Source organism: Thalassophryne amazonica, chromosome 14, assembly GCF_902500255.1.
Source record: "Thalassophryne amazonica chromosome 14, fThaAma1.1, whole genome shotgun sequence".
NCBI classification, from domain to species: Eukaryota; Metazoa; Chordata; class Actinopteri; order Batrachoidiformes; family Batrachoididae; genus Thalassophryne; species Thalassophryne amazonica.
Window position 1 is genome coordinate 14,981,692 of NC_047116.1, and position 22,472 is coordinate 15,004,163.

General features: G+C 40.8%; 1 protein-coding gene across 1 annotated transcript in view; it reads left to right on the forward strand.

Annotated features, from left to right (window-relative positions):
• Positions 1-21,650, forward strand: part of impg2a (interphotoreceptor matrix proteoglycan 2a) — a 33,814-nt gene extending 12,164 nt beyond the window's left edge. The window contains 10 exon segments of the mRNA XM_034187169.1: positions 898-1,592; positions 1,675-1,755; positions 1,846-1,962; positions 3,021-3,240; positions 5,567-5,777; positions 12,971-13,159; positions 15,186-15,387; positions 15,543-15,622; positions 18,233-18,296; positions 21,072-21,650. Coding sequence (XP_034043060.1) covers positions 898-1,592; positions 1,675-1,755; positions 1,846-1,962; positions 3,021-3,240; positions 5,567-5,777; positions 12,971-13,159; positions 15,186-15,387; positions 15,543-15,622; positions 18,233-18,275 — 1,838 coding nt within the window. The 3' untranslated portion in view covers positions 18,276-18,296; positions 21,072-21,650.
• The last annotated feature ends 822 nt before the right edge of the window (positions 21,651-22,472 follow it).

The following is a 22,472-nucleotide window of genomic DNA, read 5'->3' on the forward strand; positions in this document are numbered from 1 at the left end:
AGAAAAAATTTTGATCAAACAAAGCGCCAGTCTCTCAGCAACTTCTCAGACAAAGGAATTCCGACGAGGGGCTGGACGACTCCTCCCACAAGGAGTGCTCACAGGCGAATGACGTCACCGACAGGCGTGGAAAAACTCACGCATGCGCACGAGGGTTCAAGCATGTCTGATGTAAAAACATATGACTGAAATCCATATAGTTTTGAAAAAAATAAAAAGGACCTATACTTTATTGACAGACCTCGTACTACCTTATTTGTCTGATCATATAGATTTCACAAAGGCATAGTTAGGACTGTCTATGACCAATATTGTGGAGTTATGGGGTAAAAACAGCAAAAATGTTAACAAAGGTCAATTTCAGTTTGTACAGGGGTCATAAATGAAAGTTGCTCCAGTTTTAGTAAAAAGTGATGCAAATTATTGGTAGAGCTAATATGGTTTTAAAATGGGACAGTTTGCACCATTGTTGCTTAGTTATCACGTGACGGGGTAGCATGTCATATGCCAGAGAATCCAATGGACGTCGACTTTGTTTGACCTTTACTTTGGACACCAAGCATTCCACACTGTCAGACGCTATTCCATTTGTTCACTGACCCCACCTACCAGCTGCAGCTGCCACCCTGGGATGGCCACCGTACAGTTTGGTGTTGGCTGTGGTAGACTAAGGCTGAATTGTAAGTGTGGTTTACTCCCTGTAAATGGTAACAATTAGATCAAACTTGGGTTTGGCTCATGGACTATTTGTAGTTATCAGCTGGTGGAGTCTGCAGTTTCGGTGAAAGTCTGCACCCTTGTGGCTGTTTATGGAACAAACTTTGAAACCACACCATTTAAATGTCTTCTTTGAATCCTCACACCACTTCAATAATCATTGTCTCTTTGTTTCTGCAGGCGTTGAGAAGGAAGGCCTGCTGTTGGAAGACACTGTGCAGACTCCCACTGCAGACAAGGTTCCAGCTCAGCTTCCTTCCGCTGAGCTGCCAGAAAGCCTCACACTGCCTGAACCACCAGTAGACATCAAGGCTTTTGGTTCAGGTTCTGATGAGCAAGAGGACTTCAAGCATCCATCGATATGGACAGAAGGAGAATCAGAAATACCTTCTGAAGCACAAGACGTGTTAGATACAGATGCAGTCACTGGAGATGTTGATCCTGCAGATGTCCCAGGTGTTGCAGTTGGAGAAGAGCCTGCAGAGGCTGTGGAGGAGACTGAGGTCTCCACAATCACAACCGAGACTACAGAAGAACATCTCCTTGCTGTAGTACCATCATCAGAGACTGCAGAGGAGATGCTGGATTTATCAGATGAAGTCATTAGTGTGGAGTTGCCTGATGATAATCCAGCTGTGGACAAGGAGGAGGTGGGGATGGGGCCGAGCATTTTGACAGAAACAACAAAGAGCCAACAAGAAGTGCAGGCAGAGGCAGAACCAGGAACTTCAAGGATCCCCACAGAAGATCTTACAGCAGTTGACTTACTGATAGTCAACAAGGACAATCCAGATCCACCATCTCCAGAGTCAGATTTGACTGTCAGCTTTGATATCAGCCACATGTCTGAGGGGCCACCTGACGTAATCACAGAGGTAATGCAATTAGATTTCACTTTACTCTAAAAAATAGCCATTAGATTGATTTTTAGTTTGGCTGGTCCTTTCTACTCCCCAGGTTCAGACGACTAGCAGGGGTTTGGATGACATCACCATTGCCGAGCAGGGTTACGATGGGATTAGTTATGGTTACGGTGTGGTTAGCCACACAGAGGAGGGCAGTGCTGACTTTCCTTTTGGTGTGGCACACGGCACAGACCAGGCGAGGTGTGGTGATGCCCGTTGATCCGGGCGGGCACTGATGGTGTTCTTCAGTCTGAGGGTGACCAACATGATCTTCTCACAGGATCTTTTTAATAAGAGTTCTCCAGAGTATAAAGCTTTGGAACAGCGCTTCCTGGAACTGGTAATCTGTATTTGTGGTTGTTGTCTTTTGTTTTGTTAGTTTGTGAGTTAGTTACAAACCAGCTTTCACTATGTTTTGATCATTTTTGTCATCAACTTCAAAACATGTTAAACATCTAAATGCAGATCCAGTCCATATCACCCTGTGGAACTGTAATTCTGACCAGTCCAGATAGAAATACAGATCGGATCTGGAAACATGCTGTGGTGCTGTGCATCACTGTATCCACCACACCGTGGGACCTGGATAGTAACCACCCAGTCAGAGAATCTGTCCATCCCCTCTTCTTCAAAGTACACAGCTATCTGCAGTAGTCGGCTGAAGCACGGCCATCTCCTTGGGCTTTTCCAGTTGCTGGGGTCCTCAACACTGAGGCGCTCACGTGTTGGATCATGCCCTGAGAACTGAGCCACACGGCCAAAATGTCATAGTTGAGTTTCTGTAAATAACCGTTCATTTGTCACAAAGTTGTACTAGAAATGCTCAAGGTTATTCAGTCATCACCAAACACTTCTGTCCCGTGACCTCATGACTCCATAAGTCCTTCCAGGCATCTGTCTTAAAGGTTGAGGACTAGGAGACATGAATGTCATGCTGGCATACTGTACTTTCCAGAGGATAGGGAAGGTTTTTTTTTATGAGTTTGGGAGGTCCTGCACCATACGTTCTAGTCCGACTTGTACTCCAGAAAATGTAGTAATTGAATCTCTGAAAGTTCAACACTTTGACCACATACAGATACACTTCTGATGGCAGAGTCCAGGAACTTATTGAAAGCTTGGATCTTAGTCTTTATCTGGAACAATCGCAAACCCAGACACCTAGTTTCTCAAGTGTTTCAATGAGGGTAATGTTAATTTCATAAAGGTCACAGTAGACCTTGACATCGAGTCCAATGCATTCAGTTGGGTTTTAGACATATTGAGGCTCAAGTTGGTCAAACTGTTCCAAATCCAACTGGGCTGTACTAAAACCAGATTTGTCCTAAATCTGTTCTAGTTTCAGTTTACGTCACTCTCTGATTTGCTTGAATTATTCCCAGTCTTCTCTTTACCTAGCTTGTGCCATACCTGCAATCCAACCTGAGTAACTTTGAAAATCTGGAGATTCTCAATTTCCGGAACGGGAGCATTGTGGTCAACAGCAGAATGAAATTTGGCAAGCCAGTACCTAGCAGTGTGACCACAACCATCTATCTGATCCTGGAGGACTTCTGCAATATGGCCTACCAGACCATGAACCTGGCCATCGATAAGTACTCACTGGATGTGGAGTCAGGTGGGTCTGAAGTTTTTATAGAGGTGGCACCAACAAGGTGGCATTCATTAGATGAGGCCGCAGTAATCTCATGCTGTCATTTGTAAAAATAATGGTGGTGGCTCAGGTGAAAGGATTTATGTCTGGGATGAGATTCTGTAGGTGCCGTGGCTACAGTTAATGGGTGATTCTTTAACTACGGGCACTATTGGCCTTGTAAATGTAATTTCCACCACACCATTGCCTTACAAATAAAGCGCCTTGGGGCAACTGTTGTTGTGATTTGGCGCTATATGTGCTCTGATGTCACTGTTTATCTCCATAGAAACTACCCAAACAATCTTTCATACAAACTGTTTAAAGGGACATTACAGTGTTGTGGTGGAAATTACGGCAATAGTGTGGGACAACTACATTTGTTTTAAAAAAATCACAGTTGTACGACATTGAATACCCCAGTTATGTTTTGATTATTTACTGATATTTTATTCAGAGATATTTAAAACATTAGAAAAACATTTCTTTACCATTCATTTTTATCATTGAAGATCAAAAGTCTGGGTGTGGGACAAGCACAAAACGGCAATATTTGCATATAATGATGCTGAAAAAAGGTGAAAAAGTCATCATAGACTACTAGAACAAATTTCTTAACACACTTTCATTGTAAAGATAACTATAAAAGTGTGAAATTTCCCATTTTTTCTGTTTTTCATACAATATGATCAAAGGACATATAAGTGCCTCGTAGTCCTAAGAATATGTGGCATTTAAACACTGAGTGCTGTATGAGTGTAGCTCTGCTCTTTCAATGTTATTTTACACATTGAGTTCATCTACTACTAAAGGCAACAGGTTCATCTTGTGGCCACAGCAACTGTAGTCAACATTCTTGAAATGGAACAAATATCTCCACCTGGTGGACATTACTATTAATGCAAGTACAATAGAATGTTGCCCAGAGCTCCAGTATTACATGTTTAATGTATAATTAATCTTTTTCTATGTGGTGTCAGTTAGCAGCCAGTGTGATTATTCATCTGTCCATCCATCCGTCTATCCATTTTCTGAGAGCCTACTCATTTTACTTAAGTGACATTGGTGGGTGGAGCCTATTCCAGAAGTCCTTGAGCAAGAGGTGGGGTTCACCCTGGACAGGCCGTCAGTCTCTCACATGCCTGAAAGATATAGATGGACAAACTCATTCACACTCTCACTCACCACTTCATCTAATCTGCATGTTTTTGGAAGAACCAGAAGTGATACGCAAACACTGGGAGAACATTCAAACTCCACACCGAAAGGATCAGGTTGGATTTGAACCCAGGGCCTTCTTGCTGTGAGGCAGCGGTGCTAAACCACGAAGACATGGCGTTGCTTCAGTGTAGTCATAAAGGTCATTTGTGAGATCAGTAATTCACATTCATAAGAATTTTGACTAATCCACACCCATGTGGGCACAATGCCAATTTTTCTTAATTTCAAAATCTTATATGTACTTTTGATGCTTTTGTGTGCATGCAATCTGAAGATGTGCAGAAAGGAAAATAATTAGGGTCCAACATAGACAAGGGTTGATGATTGCAATTTTTTGTTGAGTTGATTGCATCATATGGCATTAATTTTGTAGGTTCCACTCCTCCAATTTCAGTAAACCTTCCCACAGTATAACACATATGAAGAAAATAATTCCAGTCAACATCTTTTTGGGGAAATAATTGGAGTTCTGTTGATGTTTTTAAAATGCACCAGATTTGTGACTTGCATTTGACCAGTTTGTTAATTCAGGTTTTATTATAAAAGATCTACTACCACTGATACATTAATGTTTAAAAGTGCAGATAAACTCCCAATGTGTCAACAGCAATCATCCATATATTTGCTTTAATGTGAAATAATAATGTTTTATTCTTTTGTGTCTTACTGATGTGGTATTATGCATTTATTTATTTTGTAATTGTTGCCATGTGGCACTGCATTGTATATTTGTGTACCTGGATAAGGTCCCCACATCCAGGAACTGTAAGTGGTTCTCCAGCCTGCAGGTATGATTAGACATTAATGAAAAAAAATTGTAGGGTGTTTGTTGCACAACTGATTGTTCGTAAAGGTAATTTAGTATAGGTGTGAAAAGATTGTTGGGCCTTTTGTGTTGGTGTGCAGTCCGAGGTTTTTAGTTTGGACATTAAACTTATGCATATTTTATTTTGACAAATAAACCATTGATGTAATGATGTCGTGAACGAGGCATTCAGTAGTTTGTATTGTTTGCTTTTAAAATGGGATCAGCTGCTCAGATCATATAACTATAATTGTAAATGACCGTTGACTGTTTTTAAATGCTTAGGTGACAAGGCCGATCCCTGCAAGTTCCAGGCGTGTAAACGAGTATGCCGAGTGTAAGGTGAATAGACGGTCCGCGAGGCAGAGTGTGGCTGTAATGCGGGTTACTTCAGTGTGGATGGACTTCCTTGTCAGAGCGTCTGTGAGCTGAAAAAAGACTTTTGCCTCAATGATGGCAAGTGCGACATCGTCCCTGGCAAGGGAGCCATTTGCAGGTGGGTGGGGATTAGATGAAAAGTGATCAGTTTTGTCTCTAGATGTTTGCAATCTTTGAGTGCTTAGTGACAACATCACAGGTAATCCACAAGACGTAAAAAACAAAAAACAAAAACCCAACATTTCTCTTATTTGCCCAGATATTCTGATAATTAGGAGGTAATGACATCTTGTGTTTCAGCTCAAAGTCAATCAAATTAATGACATCATACAGCCAAACATCAATCTGCTGGAGAAACGAAGATATGAACCATGGTTAGTTGACTTAGCGCTAGGAAACCCCCCCTCCCCCCCAAAAAACCCCACATTGTCATCACAGTAGAGAAGCTTGAATCTTCGACTGGACTGGGTTGCTTGACGTGAGGACGTTTCGCTTCAAATCACAGAAGCTTCCTCAGTTAAAATTCTTGCTCTGGTAGTCTGACTTCTGTCTTGACTCTTGTAGAGAAGAATAACCAGAAGCCAACAAAAGCTGGAGTTTTTTAACCTAACCAGACCCCACCTACCGAGAGGCTGACTGCTATAGGCTAGTGACTAAACAATAGCTCTAATTAGCACCTATTGTGCTCTAGTTAGCACTCTCCTAATGACAGGATGGAAGCCTCCCCTGACAACTCTCTCCTGATGACGTGAATGACTCATTACCATGAACAAAAGACTGAAACTGCTTTGACCTGAGCACCACATTGTAAACAGGGACAAAGCGTGTCTGAGACCGCTTAGGGTGAATTAATTTACATCAGATCCTGATCCAGATCACATACAGATCCTGTCCTTAATCCTAAGGACAGGATCCCTAGTTACAAACAGAGCAATGTAGTGTATCATATCAGATGTCAGGAAAACTGTAATGAACACTACATAGGTGAGACGAAGCAACTTTACACAAGAGGCTATACCAGCACCGCAGAGAGGTCACCAATGGACCTCAGTCTGCAGTTCATCTCCACCTGAAAGACACTAACCACACGTTTGAGGACAAGGAAGTTAAAATCTTAGCCAGAGAGAAGAAATGGTTTGAGAGAGCTGTCAAGGAAGCATTCTTTGCAAAACAGTTGAAACCCAGCCTTAACCGCGAAGCAGGTCTCAGACACGGTTTGTCCCCTGTTTACAATGTGGTGCTCAGGTCAAAGCAGTTTCAGTCTTTTGTTCATGGTAATGAGTCATTCACGTCATCAGGAGAGAGTTGTCAAGGGAGCCATCAGGGGAGGCTTCCGTCCTGTCATTAGCAGAGTGCTAACTAGAGCACAATAGGTGCTAATTAGCGCTATTGTTTAGTCACTAGCCTATAGCAGTCAGCCTCTCGGTAGGTGGGGTCTGGTTAGGTTAAAAAACTCCAGCTTTTGTTGGCTTCTGGTTTATTCTCTATAAGAGTCAAGACAGAAGTCAGACTACCAGAGCAAGAATTTTAGCTGAGGAAGCTTCTGTGATTTGAAGCGAAACGTCCTCATGTCAAGCAACCCAGTCCAGTCGAAGATTAAAGCTTCTCTACTATGGAAACCACCTGGACAACTGAGAGCCTACACAGAAACATTGTCATCACACTATTTTATCTGCAAACAGGTTATTCCAAAGAAAGAAAACGACAGTTACGAATGTAACTAAGGTTTTACCACAGGGGTGGGGGTACTTCAGGATGTTGTAGGTCCCACGATCCAGTGGGTGGTCCCGGGTGAGACCCTGGCCCACTCTGTGGGTATTCGAGCCCTGACTGCTGTTGGGGCTGGGGGTCTGTGTCCCACACAACCACCCTGCAGGCGGTGGTTGTGTGGGCCCTTTTATTGGACAGCTGCTCTATGGTTGCTTCTTGCCTCCTGTACACACAGGATATTAATCCTATTGCTGTGGATTCTCCTCCCACTGGTATAGAAGTGCTCTGTGGCACTGCTCTGGTATCAGGTCCCCTTAAATACTTGTAGGGCTGCATTGATAGATTTAGGGCGATGTGGCTCTGATGCAACTCACGTCTCATTGTATCTACCATACTGTGTACACAGATTTACAGCTGGCATGGAACAGGCACACACCGCTATCCAGTGAATCAAAGATGTTAAAGTTTTAACCAGTGTATTAATGAAACAAATCACAGATGTCTTGGACAGGGGTGGGTCAGTACACAGATGGCAGTTTTTCCAAAGGGAACAGCAGAAGGGTTATTCAGTGCACAGATAAAGGTCAGCAACACAGTAACAGCCCAACAGCATTAAACAGGTATCTCAAAGACAGCAGGCAACCTCAGAAGTCAACAGAAAATGCAGAGGTCAAAACACAGGAAAACTGGAACACTAAGAACTGAAATGAACATGAAAAAGCAGGACAAACCACAACAGTCTGGCATGTTGAATGAAACTCCTTTCAAAAGGATGCTTGGCCAAGAGAAAATAGAAGCTCTTGGAGGAGTCAGATTCAAAATAAATGGTACATGAGGAACATGTAAAGTATACTGAAAAACAAGAGATGCCACAATCACAAAGGAAACTTCATAAACAGTGATTGCAGTGAAGATGAGATGAAAAAAAAAATGTAGAGGTTAAAAAGCACAGACAAGACGGGAATGCAGGAGTGCTCTAAGAACGTCAAACCGAGAGTAAGCCCAAAGAGAAACCTCACTGCACCATGATAAATGAAACAATACAGAGAAACTAAGAGTGCTGAATTGCAGTGGGGATGAGAGAGAGAGAGAACATGAAGGCATTTCGTAAAATACAATAAGGCAGAAAATGCAGGAGTGATGAGAGAACACTAAACTGACGTTAAAACCCAGGAGAGAAACCTGCAGGGTGCGCTGTAGGAAACATAACCACAGACAGTTTCACTGCAAGCAGGAAAACAAACATGACGTGGAGGAAGAACAAAATAGACTACACACGTACATGTTCGACTGTCCCCATGACACACAGATTTTCCACAAACATGCGCACACACACACACACACACACATCCCACATTTACTTATACTCATTTTCACTGTTGCTGCTATTACGAGAGACATTCTTCCTTTATTTTAATAATTTGCTTACAGACCAACTTTGTTGGCATCGTTGTTTTGCACACTGTTTTTGTAGTCATTTGTCTGTCACTTCTATTGTCTGTTATTGTTTCTCATTTTTTATTTGTGAGTTAACTTTTTAATTAATGTGTAAAATGAGAGCAACAAATTATTGTTGTCATATTTAAGTTGCGTTTATTCTTAATGGTGTGAGCCAGCAGTGACTTGTACTGGGATTATAGATACAGACAGGATGGGAATAAAAAAAAAAAAAAAAAAAGATATTACCTAAGGTTGAGGAAAATCTCAGTTTATTTTTGCTATTATCTGACATTTAATGGACCGAGCAATCACTTACTCATAAAAGTGGTGGAATTTAGAGCAAACGTAATTAGCAGGTGCTGAAAGGAAAGCAAATGTCTGCGTTATATTTAAGGGTCCACAAATCATATTAAACAGAGAAAACTCAAATATACCTGACATACTTTTTATAATGCTGCTTAATTAGTCTTTGAAAAGTATTCACTATTTTTTCCTCTATGTCTTGTAATTGTTTTAAAAATCTGTTTGTGTCTATTTTTAAATCCAAACAGTCACGTGTTTCCTCGTGAGCAGAGGTTAATGTGTCGGTGACAGAGACTTTCTTCTGGCTCCACTCAGGCTTTTGATTGTAGCACACTTAACAGTGATTATGAACAGACGCAAAGCAAACGAAGCCAAGACGAGTGCCACTAACCTTTTGTTTCGCATCCATTTATCACGTCATGGCACCACATGGCTGGCGGCTCCAGATGGAGCAAGATTATTTACTTCACACTGTATCCTGTACTTACTGTATTCCATGGAGTTAGGAAACAAACAAGCAAAGAATTTATGTCATAACGACGTGTCGGTGACTTACAGACATACTGACTATGTGAGGAGAAATTGCAGACATTTCCGAGGAGTCAGTGAACTGTTATTACAAATGAACGAACTGAAACGCTTCATGAAACTTGGGGAAAAAATAAAAATAAAAAATCACTGATGCTGGTATGTGGATAGTCCAAAACCTATGAGATGGAGTTGGATAAAGGTGGTGGAGAGAAGGAATTCTTAATTTTGCAGTGCTGAAAGTTTTCCAGGATGTGTGGCGTACTGCTGTTTTTGCTGGGCGTTGTTCCGCTACTGGTATTCATCAGGGGCTGGGTGTTGGGTAGCGTTGTGGAAACCAGCAATTTAGGCGCCTTTGATGAAGAAGAAAAGTTTACCGAGTTTGACTTCCTGGGTGATGCTGTGAATGTTGCAGAATCATTTGAGAAACAGTGAAGAACTGGACCATCCTGGATCAAGACTAAGATCCAGGCAGTGGTGGGCACAGTTCAGCTAATCTGATAACAGATAATTATCTAAGCTAATGTTTTTGCTAGCGGATTAGCTTTTCAGATAAGTTTTAAAATCATCATCGGACTAATTAGTCCACTAAATTTAGTTCCGATAACTTTCAGTCTGCTAACATTTTTTTTGCTGGTAAAATGAGTAAAGTTTAACGGTCAAAACGTTTGTAAACCCTAAAATCAAACATTTTAGTCCATTTGTTGTGTGTTTATAGCAGACTGGCTGCTTGTCACTTGCTGATGACGTCATCATTAAGCGCAAAACGTAAGGGTGATTCTTAGACTACGGGCACTTATGTCCTTTGATCATATTGTATGAAAAACAGAAAAAAGGGGAAATTTCACACTTTTATAGTTATCTTTACAATGAAAGTGTGTTAAGAAATTTGTTCTAGTAGTCTGTGATGACTTTCACCTTTTTCCAGCATCATTATGTGCAAATATTGCTGTTTTGTGCTTGTCCCACACCCAGACTTTTGATCTTCAATGATAAAGAAACATTTTTTTCTAATGTTTTAAAATATCTCTGAATAAAATATCAGTAAAATAATCAAAACATAATTGGGGTATTCAATGTCATACAACTGTTGTGATTTTTTTTAAAGAAAATGTAGTTGTCCCACACTATTGCCGTAATTTCCACCACAACACATAATGTCCCTTTAAACAGTTTGTATGAAAGATTGTTTGGGTAGTTTCTATGGAGATAAACAGTGACATCAGAGCACATGTATATAGCGCCAAATCACAACAAACAGTTGCCCCAAGGCGCTTTATATTGTAAGGCAATGGTGTGGTGGAAATTACATTTACAAGGCCAATAGTGCCCGTAGTTAAGGAATCACCCGTAAATGGCCAGTCGATGCAGGGAGCATTCGCATCCGAATCAATACGAAAAGTTATTGGTTGTCTGTAAAAGATAAATTTTTTAGCAGTTTAGCATCATAAAGATAACTTTTCAGTTATTGGATTAATGGTTATCGAAGCTAACCTTTTGGTTAGCTGTGCCCACCACTGGATCCAGGCTGTTAGGATTAGGAGTTATGGCAGCTAACTGAAACCAGGACTTAGGTAAACAGTGTAGAACCCCAGGATGCAGAGCAGTCTTGAGACTGGCATGAATAAACAGAGGAATAATCTTCATAACAGTGTAGGGCAACTCAGGAAATCTTCTTAAAGGAGTGGACAAACTCTTAATGAAGAGTGAGAATGAATAGAAACATCTTTCATGGAAAGGGCATGACAGAACTCAAACTTAAATCTCCTTTCTTCAAGGATGGTGAAAGTCACATAAACAAAATCAAACTGATATTTAACTTCTTCATAAGAGGGAGTCCAACTGAGACGTCTTTCTCCTTAGATGGAAATTAAGGCTAGAGTCTTTAACAACAGGAGACACCAACTGAAGAGACTGCTTCAAATGGGGAAAAACTCAGGTTCTGTTCAACTTAGGAATGTCTCTAACTTCTTAGATGTGGAAGTCCAACTCAGTGACTGGGTTACCAAAAATAGTCCTTTCTTCTTACAAAAGGTAAGAACTCAGAGACAGGGGTAATCTCAGGAAAAAAAACAAAACTCTTTCTTGCTTCATAAATAGGTTCAACTCCAGAGTGCAACAAACCAGGCAAATACTCACTATTAAGTGGCAACAGGAAATACACCAACCAACCAACCAACCAACCAACCAACCAACCAACCAACCAACCAACCAACCAACCAACCAACCAACCAACCAACCAACTCCATGCAAACATGCACCAATGCAATGGATCCACAACTCAAGATGAGCCAAGCCCCTTTAAATAGACAAACAAATCAGAGAGCAGCTGTAGACATAACAGGTGGAAAAGATCAGACCTAATTATGTGTATGGACCACAAACAAACACTAGATGGAGGTAATTCAAAGACAGAGACTAAGACCTGTGAGGACAAAAAGGGTCACTAGAGGGAAGCAGAGAGTGCTGAATGCTGAAAGGTGATAAATGGCCAATGCAAAGAATACAAGACAAGAAAAAGGGTGAAATTGACAAGGACTGATAGAGCTGGAAATGACTGAGAAGGAAATGACAAAAAACTACTGAGACAGACAGAACATGACCGACAAAAGCTGGAATATGCAACGAATGTTAGACCAGAAAATAGGTGATACAAGATTAGAGGCTGGGAAATAAAGATAACATAAAGAGATGGAAGAAGACAGATCAGAGCTGGTAACAGATTAACAAAGAGGAGACTAGAACCCCAACACAGACTGAACCACAACACCAGGCTTTCAGGCTTCCTGGACCCGGCCATCAGAAGTGTGGCTGTATGCAACAAAAGTGTTGAACTTGGGGAACCATTCACTCATTCATCTCAGTATTCATGTCTCTGAGATCAGGAGATGCCTCGGAAGAGCTTATGGTGTCAAGAGGACCCTGGGCAGATATGAGGTGATGCCGATATCTTTGCAGAAGAATGAAGATCCAAGTCTTTAGAGTCCTGGTACTTCCTGTCTTCCTGTATGGTTGTGAGACTTGGACACTAGTGACCTAAGGTGACAACTGGATGTTCTTGGTGCTACTGTAGGTCTCTTGAGAAGATCCTTGGGTACCACTGTGATGACTGTGTCAAACCAGTAGTTTTGTAGTTAGGGAGGCTAAGATGAGAAGTATCACTTGATTGTGAAGGTACATCAGCTCCACCATTATGGCCATGTGGCGCGTTTCTTTGAGGATGACCCAGCATGGAGTCTTCTTTTAGTGTGGTCGTCTGTGTTGGTTCTAGTGTAGTTTACAAAAGTCTTGTGAATCCATTTGGTTTCATGTTTTTCTTCAATGTTCCAGGTGCCGTGTTGGGGAGAACTGGTGGTACCGAGGGGAGCACTGTGAGGAGTACGTCTCTGAACCACTGGTGGTCGGCATCGCCATCGCCTCCGTGGCTGGTTTCCTGTTAGTCGCATCCGGAGTGATATTTTTTCTGGCCAGGACTCTACGGGACCAGTACAAGAAGGAAGAGTCGGAGGACCCTATGCGGTGAGGAACACAAATCAAAAACACGTCGAAATCCAACTCGGATTGTTACAGCGCTTATACTCATAAAATACTTTTTTCCCCACTTTTAGATTCTAGAGATCTAAAATATGGCTAAAGATGAACTTTCGATGCTTGGATGATTTCCTTTGCTCCTCATACAATGTGGGCAATCTGATTTCTTACTTTATGATCAAATGAACACGAGGTGCAATTTAAATAAGAAATTCCAGAATTTTTGCACCTATCAAACCTTTTAATTTCAGTTATAATTGTGATACACAGCATATGATGATTATTACTTTTATTATGTCTTTTTAAAAGTGAAAAAAAAACAAAACAATCATAACATTGTAAAAATAATGAGAAACAGCAACACGTGGAGTTTATTCTGTGACTCATTCTGAGGAATACAATGATTTCAAATCATCTATGGGACCGCTCCTTAATCTTTTGAATCCCTTTGTGCTTTCTCTTACTCATTTTCTGTTTGCAAACACACCCTTGGATTTTTTCATTACTTTGGAGATTGTTGCACACTCATAACCACTATGGGCCTAAACTTTCACCATGGTTCCGGAAAAATCCTCTCCGTGATGAATCGGTTTTGCTCAGTATGACACCTTGATCAATAATCATCATTGGGAAGTCAATCTCGACCCCTTTCACAGAAGAGATGGGGTTTGGTGCACATCTGCAGAACATCAGACCCCAGAGTTATCCCGGGTCCACAAAATGCATCTCCACATCTTTGCATCAAGGTCAGCTCAGGTCTGGGAAAAACCCAAACCTCCAGTGCTGAAAAATGAAGCCAGTGTGGAAGGGCCAAAAATCTTGCATTTCCGTGAATGGTCACTTTAGGCTGGCTCCAATAGAAGGTCATTTTAAAAATCCATAACTTTACAGCAGAAATACATTTAAATGGTAAATGGACTGCATTTATATAGCGCTTTTCCATCTGCATCAGACACTCAAAGCGCTTTACAATTATGCCTTACATTCACCCCGATGTGAGGGTGCTGCCATATAGTGCGCTCACTACACACTGGGAGCAATAGGGGATTAAAGACCTTGCCCCTTAGTGATTTTCCAGTCAGGCTGAGATTTGAACTGAGGATCTTCTGGTCTCAAGCCCAACTCCTTAACCGCTAGAATATTTATAGAACTCATCAGTTTAAGATATTTTAAGCCATAACATTATGGGTTTGATCACTTTGAGTATAGTGGTGGGTCCATGACCCTACTTGCAGAGTCTGCTAGCAGTGGCTACTAACTGTTACTGTGCTACTAACTCAACTGTGTTTAACATTTCTAAGCATTTTATTGCAAATATCTGAGAATAATTGGCTTGCCATGCAGTTAATTGCACTAACAGACCATTTTCGAAGTCTGTACTCCAGTATTTTCATCGTATATTTGTATATTAGCACCGTCAGCACTATTTAGCAGGTATCAATTGTTTGGTTCTTATCCCTACTGTTACTCCATGCTTACTGAGGCAATATGCCAGTCATAATTTTTTTTATATCAGTAACTGAAACTAGCTATTATGATAAATGCCGCCTTGTCTGCAAAAAACACACATTTATCAAACACCTGAACCAAGATTAGTCTATTAGCTTGAGAGCTTGTTTTGTAACTCCAACATGGAAGCTGTATTTGGTCTCCGTTGTTCCCACCCAGGTCACGTCATTTTTGCCCACGAGCCATCCCTTTAACCATTTATGGGTTGGCCGGAAGTTAGGTGGAGTCAGGCACTCCCAAGATAGAATTTGGAACCACTCCATTTGAACTTTAAACCAGTATGGGTGATGTAACAGAGGGCTTGTACTGTATAGACACAGTGTAGGATTTACCGCTGACAGTGGCTTGACTCGGATCACCACAAAGGCCTACATGAGTGATCAGTTATTTTCCCATTTGGCTTCCTCTTATTTAATTGAGCGCACCTCTTTTTCTCGTACGGCTTCCTGGATTTACGTTGTTGGTATTACGATTGATTGCTGTTCTTGTGTTGTTGTTATCAAAGGCAACTAGAAAGTCTCCCATCTCTGGACAAAGCTACCAAGTACAATCCCATGTATGAGAGTGAGCCCACCACAGGCTACAGCCACTACTACCGCCGCTATCCCGAACCTCCCGTCTACAGCAGCACCAGCGCCGAGGCCTCCACCGACTTCAGCAGCGAGGAGATACGACACATTTACGACAACAGCGAGCTGACCAAGGAGGTATGTTTGTTGGCGCTTGAATTTTTTTTCTGAAATCTGGATCTGAAACGATCCTTTACGCTTGGAGTACCAAATATAACAGAAGTTATCTTGAAAATAGGTGAAATTCACCAGGGATTTTTACGATGTAATGTTTCCTCCTGGTGCCTCTGCAGGAAATCCAGGACAGGATACGCATCATTGAACTCTATGCTAAGGACCGGCAGTTTGCTGACTTACTGCAGCAGCACCAAGCGTGAGTGCGTCACGTATTTTTCCAGTTTACTCAAGTTAAACTGTACTTAGCATGTACTGAAAATGAAAAATGAGGAACAAAGAAGTGATTTTCACATGTAGAAAGCAGAAAAGGTTGAAAGCTGAATTTGAAAGGGATTGTGTTTATGGCTGCTAAAACTCAGTTATTTATAGATTTTAATGAGATTTAATTTATAATCAGTTCTTGGCTGAGTTGAGCAAATTCTACAGATCTAAATTAGCCTTATAATTTTTCCTTTTATCTGTCTCTTTTTTCACTTTGGGACATTTTTTTTCTACATGGTGCTTAGCAGTTATTGGTGGTGCAGAAATCATGAGTGCACGTGCACTCATCTGTGCACCCCTGGATATGTTGGTCTAAAAATGAGGTTGAAGCAGAAAGCCAGCATGTTAACAGATTGCGCCATACACAAGTAAAAACCTGTTCTAAAATTCAGTGTAGGATAATTCTGGTATTTAGAGGGCGCAACACTCACACCCTTCATGTATAAGTGCGTTCACAATGGATGGTGTACGGACACCATGCTTGTGTACACAATAAAACTCCAGTGAACAGCCATGATGCTAAATAAAATAAACACTTGTAGAAATTATACAAAATGTCACCTTACTGCATCACTGCTTCACCTCAGGGAGCTTTGGTGGCTTCTGTTTGCTCAGTTGTTCTGACAAGTTGGCATAGATCCATTAGTTTGTCAGAAATTCTCACTCTGCTTTTGCAATAGGAGCATGTGGTGTGCCTGGTGCACTACAGCTCTTAAAAGGATGTGACAGAAGACAATTTTCAATTTTTCAATTTATTTTCCTTTATATAGCGCCAAATCACAACAGAGTTGCCTCAAAGCGCTTCACACAGGTACAGTCTAACCTTACCAACCCCCAGAGCAACAGTGGTAAGGAAAAACTCCCTCTGAGGAAGAAACCTCAAGCAGACCAGACTCAAAGGGGTGACCCTCTACTTGGGCCATGCTACAAACATAAATTGCAGAACAATTCACAGAACAATTCACGGACGAATATACAAGAAATGCTATTGGCGCACAGGACAGGAGGGTTGCCAACACGAATACAACTCCCATCTCTGGATGGAGACGCACCTTAAACAGAGAGAAAAAAACAGAATCAGGCATCAGAAAGACAAAAAATACTGTATAATTTGCGAGCATTAAACAACAAGAAACACAGAGAAATACTAAGGTGATCGCCGGCCGCTAGCCCTAAACTTCACTAAAAGACCCAGAATTTAGGTAAAGTTGAGGCCGCAGCCCGCTCCAATTACTAATAAATGAATTAAAAGAGTAAAAAGCCTAAAACAAAACTGTACCAGTATACTAGCCATATGAAAGGGAAAATAAGTGTGTCTTAAGTCTGGACTTGAAAATCTCTACAGAATCTGACTGTTTTATTGATGCAGGGAGATCATTCCACAAAACAGGGGCACGATAACAGAAAGCTCTGTGACCCGCAGACTTCTTATTCATCTTAGGGACACAAAGTAGTCCTGCACCCTGAGAACGTAAAGCCCGGGCCGGTACGTAAGGTTTAAGTAGGTCAGCTAGGTAGGCAGGCGCCAGTCCATGAAGACACTCTGGTTTCTTTCTAGACATACCCAAAACACACCCATGATTAATCAAGACGATAAATCCAAAACCCTATTTTGTGCTCAGAGTTCATGTCAAGTAAAAAGCAGAAAGCAACTTGACACGTCACAAATGTATTTATGGCCGAAGTTCTGGACCACGCGCCATAGAACAATTGGATACAGTTCTGGAGTAGTCTAGATTCCTCTATCAGATAGTAGAAGACATAATGATTGATGGTTATTGCCTCGGTGGAAACGTGCTCACCATCATTTCTCATTTCGTTTTCTACCTTGACTGCCACCGTCACATACCGCCATAACGTAGCAGTTTTGATAGTTGTAGATGTTTATTGTTGTAGAAATGAAGCCAGAGCATGTGGCTGCAGATCCCTTAATCTTCAACTAACGCGGAACCCATAGGAGATGAATTGCATCTCATTTCCTTATTTCCTATTTTGTCTCCTTGGGTGACCCGTAATTGATCGGATCCACCTTTGCCAAGGATGCCTCAGTTTCCTAATAATTGTGCTCAGAGGATTGAAGAAACTTCCTGGAGGAGGCCTGATCCAGGAAACATTCCGTTTTGTGGGACAACGTTAGTTATTATTACTTGAGCAGTACATCATGGTCTGACACAGTAAAAGACAAGAGCAGTTAAACTAGCAGCTGGTCCAGCTGTACTCCCATCAGCAGAAATAATAACACCTGCGAGGGAAGCGTGTTTCTTTTCAGACCATTTTTCTCCTCTTGTTTCTTCTCTCCATTCATCTTAGCATTAAAGCGGCAAATTTCCCATTAATTTGCCACGATTAATGGATTACGAGAAGAGATTGAAGAAATTTTGTTGTGGAATTCGTGTCCAAATTAAGGAGGGGTAACAGCTAATATGCTAATTGTGTCAGAGGTCTGTTTCCATTTTCCACCACAGATCCAGGACCAGGCTGTGGTTTAGTGTCAATAAATTTTAATGTATATTAAATTGAATATGTTTGTTTTTTTATGCTGTAGCGCATTGGACACCCACAGAGAGAGCAAAACTGCTCAGGCATGAAACTCTCCTGTGAACGACAAGGTATTTTCTCCTCACATATATCTGTCAGTGTGTGTCTTACCCCCCCCCCCCGTTATGTAATACAGAGGATCAACATGTCTGTTTTCGCTTTTTAAGCATAATGGTGTAATTGGGTGATCCCCAGACACCTGTCCATTATGGTGACGTTGGGGTCAATTTGAAGGTCACATCGAGATATTCAAGATATTGTCATTGCCACACTTGTTTGTGTGATATCTCAAGAACCAGTTCACCAATTTCATTCATAGTTACCATACGTGTGTACTTGGGCAATCCCCCGACACTTTCTATGACTGATTTGTGGGGATCAGGGGGATATTTCATCTCCTGATGACTGTTGTTATGTATAGAGGAAAGTTTTGTCAAACATGCTTGATTTCCAGATGTGGAGTAAACAACTTGTTATATAATCATAAAGTGTTTGACTGTTGACCGACTGTGTTAAGGAAAATGAACAGCCATGATGCAAGCAGTTAGCGATGCAGCTTGTGGCACCGGCGGTTACCGACAACTGCTTGCAATTAGCATCAGTGACAGTAAGCATCAACCACTAACCACTGGTGTAAACTGCAGTTACTATATGTGGTCATGCAAACTGCAGTTTAGCATTTCCTTTAATGCACCATGTCAGTAGTCAAATGAATAACACTGCTTGATATGAGCAGAAGAATACACACACACACACACACACACACACACACACACACACACACACACACACACACACACACACACACACACACACACACACACACACACACACACACACACACACACACACAAGTAATTGTTTCAAAATGTTTAATTATTTAAAAAAGTTTAAATGCGAAAATTAAATTTATCTGATCATAACAAATGTGTTTATATTACCTTTGCAAATAAAAATGTGATAATAAACAAAACTAATACATTTCCAATCATATTTTTCACTGACACTGTTCTGTGTCTTTGCAATGATGTCATCACGTATGGTAGTCATCTCATTTGGCAATGTTTAGCAACAAATTAACCTCCGTTTGGCAACTTTATCTGAGGATTATTTGGCAACATGTGTGGTGACATCACATAGGGTCAATTTAAGAACTAGAGTCTGCAGTCGCACTGAGTCGTTTCCCGGCAAGGAGGCGTGTTCGCCATTTTGAATCTGAGCAACTCAGTTGGCAGCATGGATAGACGCTTAATTAGTCTTATCAAGAAACAGGCGGAATATGCTGGAAAGCTGCACATGTTGGCAATGCCACAATGGAGGAAGAAGGGAGACAACATTTCCTTCCATAAGTAAGTGGTTTTGGTTATTCTTGTCACTTTGTTTGTGACATTTGGTTGATAAACAGGTGTAAGTTTCCTGCCGTGCCTGTCTGAGGACACGGACCACTAACTTTTCACTTATGTCTAATTGATATTTCTAGGTATAGGGAGGAGGAAGGGTAATGAGGGTTAGGGTGTTTTTGTTTTTTGCTTCGGCTTGTAAATATATAGTATTTTGTATGTAAGTAGGTATGTGTAGGTGTATATTTATGTTTGTGTATATATATATATATATATATATATATATATATATATATATCGGTTTAGGTGTGTAGGAATCTATGTGTATATGTGGCAAAGGGTATTACTGGTTGTGGGGAAGAAGGGGTAGGGATAAATAAGCTGATGCTTCACCCTACCCCTTTTTGGACATGTTGGGTACACAGTAGGAACTTTTTTGTTGTTGTCTTTACTGATCTATCTTGTAATTGTTGTTGTATCAAATGTTCGAAATAAACAGTTTTCATTTTCATATTTTCCCCTGCTAGACCAATGTCTAGTTAAAATACTTGTTGTTTGTGTCTAAAATTGTTCGACAAGGCCGAAGATTTTTTTATTTTATTTTGCGCCTTAAATAACTGAGCCGCTGCTCATATATTATAATGTCCTGTACTGTGCCACTTACAGTCACACCCTCACAGAGATGTGCACCCACACCACTGACTTCATGAATGAAACTCAGTCAATAAAGGATAATTATGAAAAAATATAATATAATACGTCTCAGCTGAGCTGCTGATTTATTGCATCTGGAACAGATCAGATCAATGCAATTTTCAACACTAATATTTGGGAATGTGTGGGTGTCACAGTAAGTTTAATACTTTCCTTACATAAAAGTAAGTAAGTACCTTCGGCTGCTCCCTTGTTTACACTTGGGATCGCCACAGCAAATCCAAGGTGGATCTGCATGTTGAATTGGCACAAGTTTTACGCCGGATGCCCTTTCTGATGCAACTCCACATTACGTGGAGAAATGTGGCAGGGATGGGATTTGAACCCGGAACCTTCTGAACTGAAACCAAGCGCATTAACCACTTGGCCACCACTCCTAATACTTTCCTTACATAATTTCATGTAAATTAATTTTACTGGCTCCATATCCAGGTCAGAACGGCATTTTAACACATATTTTGCAAGCATTTTTTTTCAAGCGTGTTCAGTCATGTATCCGCATTGAAAATGCATTAACATCCGGGCACTTCGTTAATATTTTGCCTGGTTAGGTGTCATGTCGCTGCCCATGAAGGGACATTTATGTTTAGTAAGCAGTATTGGGACTGCAGACTCTAGTACTCATTATTCACCTCTGCAGGTGACATACGTTGGGGAAATTTTAAATTCTCCTTCATGCCGTGGAGGTTCTGCATCCACACTCAGAACTGATTGATGATTTATTGAAGTGTAAACATTTGAGAAAACATGTTTTGCACAATGTCACCCCTTTAACTCCTCTTCTTTCTCCAGTGCCTTCTCCTGACTGAAATGTGATGTAAGGCGTGTTTGCTGCTCGCCTGATGGACGTCTCACTTTGGCTGAAATTGCACCACATTCCTAATACTTGAATTGATGACAAATCACAGTAATGTAGAACCCATTTGTTTCCATGGCAGTAGACAGGACTCTCTTTTATCTGAACATTCCAAAAGGGAAAAACATTAAACTGTCATCGTGTACATTTTGTGAATACAGCTGATTTGTTAAGGTACGAGCTAACATAGCACTTTCTAAAAAGTTACACTTTATAAAGGGTTTAGGCTACATGTAATTTTCCATGTAATTACCATGTATTATTAAAAACTATTTAATTGTTGAAAATTAACTCTGTTTATCAGTTGGAGCACAATTCAGTAGAGTTTGTACATCTACGAGGAACGGCAGTCTGCTGATACACTGAGAAAATAGTGTAATAAGTGAGAAAGAAACCAAAAAAACAGATTGTTGAATATCCATATCACATCTGTCTGCAATTAGGAACTTCTGACTTCTGACAACATGGAAAAGGTGACTAAGACATCCCATTAAATTGATCTTCTGGTTTGGAAAGTAAGTTTTTTAAGCCATGTCAGCCATGAAATCCATTTAGTTTCCAACATGGCTGCTTGCCATGTTAATCAATAACAAAGTAGCAAGTCTTGAATTGTAAATTAGTATTTTTTTCTTCTTCCATAATTACATAAAGTGGCTAACATGCAGACACAGTAGGTGGATAAATCTGTAACCTAACAGTATGTTTAGTTGATTTAAGAAGGTCAAACCCTCAAGAATTCTTCCCCGTATAGCTAGCCAAGCTCAGAGTTAGCTAAGAAGCTAATCGCTACAACACTCATTGTTATTTCAAGGAGATTCAATACAAAAATTTAAATTTATAACTGTTATTGACCAAATAAAATGTGTAAACATCATCATTTCTGTTATTCTCAAGGTCGGTCATCTGGGCATTTAACCTCGAGGGGCGGAGTTTCTCTGAAAACATCGATAAACTCAATACAAATGCATGTAATTTGGTCGCTTTTCAAACGGGTCAGGCTCGTCAATAAAGTTAATGTGCAACGGTTCATTTTCAGTCAGCTTAGTGTATAAATGATAGCTGTCAGCTGGCTGTTAGAAGCAAGTTACAGACAATTAAAAAAAATGGGTGATTTCAATAAAACAACATACAGACTGAGCGTGCTGTCACCGAACGGCCAGTCACGGAAGTACGAATTCTCGCCTTTAGATTGGTCACTTTGCCGAAGTGACCTAGTACCGACCTTGCGAATTGTACCAGAGTTAGCTACAAGCTAACTGTCTTGTAGGTATAAATAGCAGTGGGTATTTTTTATGCTGAAAACAAAATCTGTAACTCAGTTTTGTTTAAAAAATTCG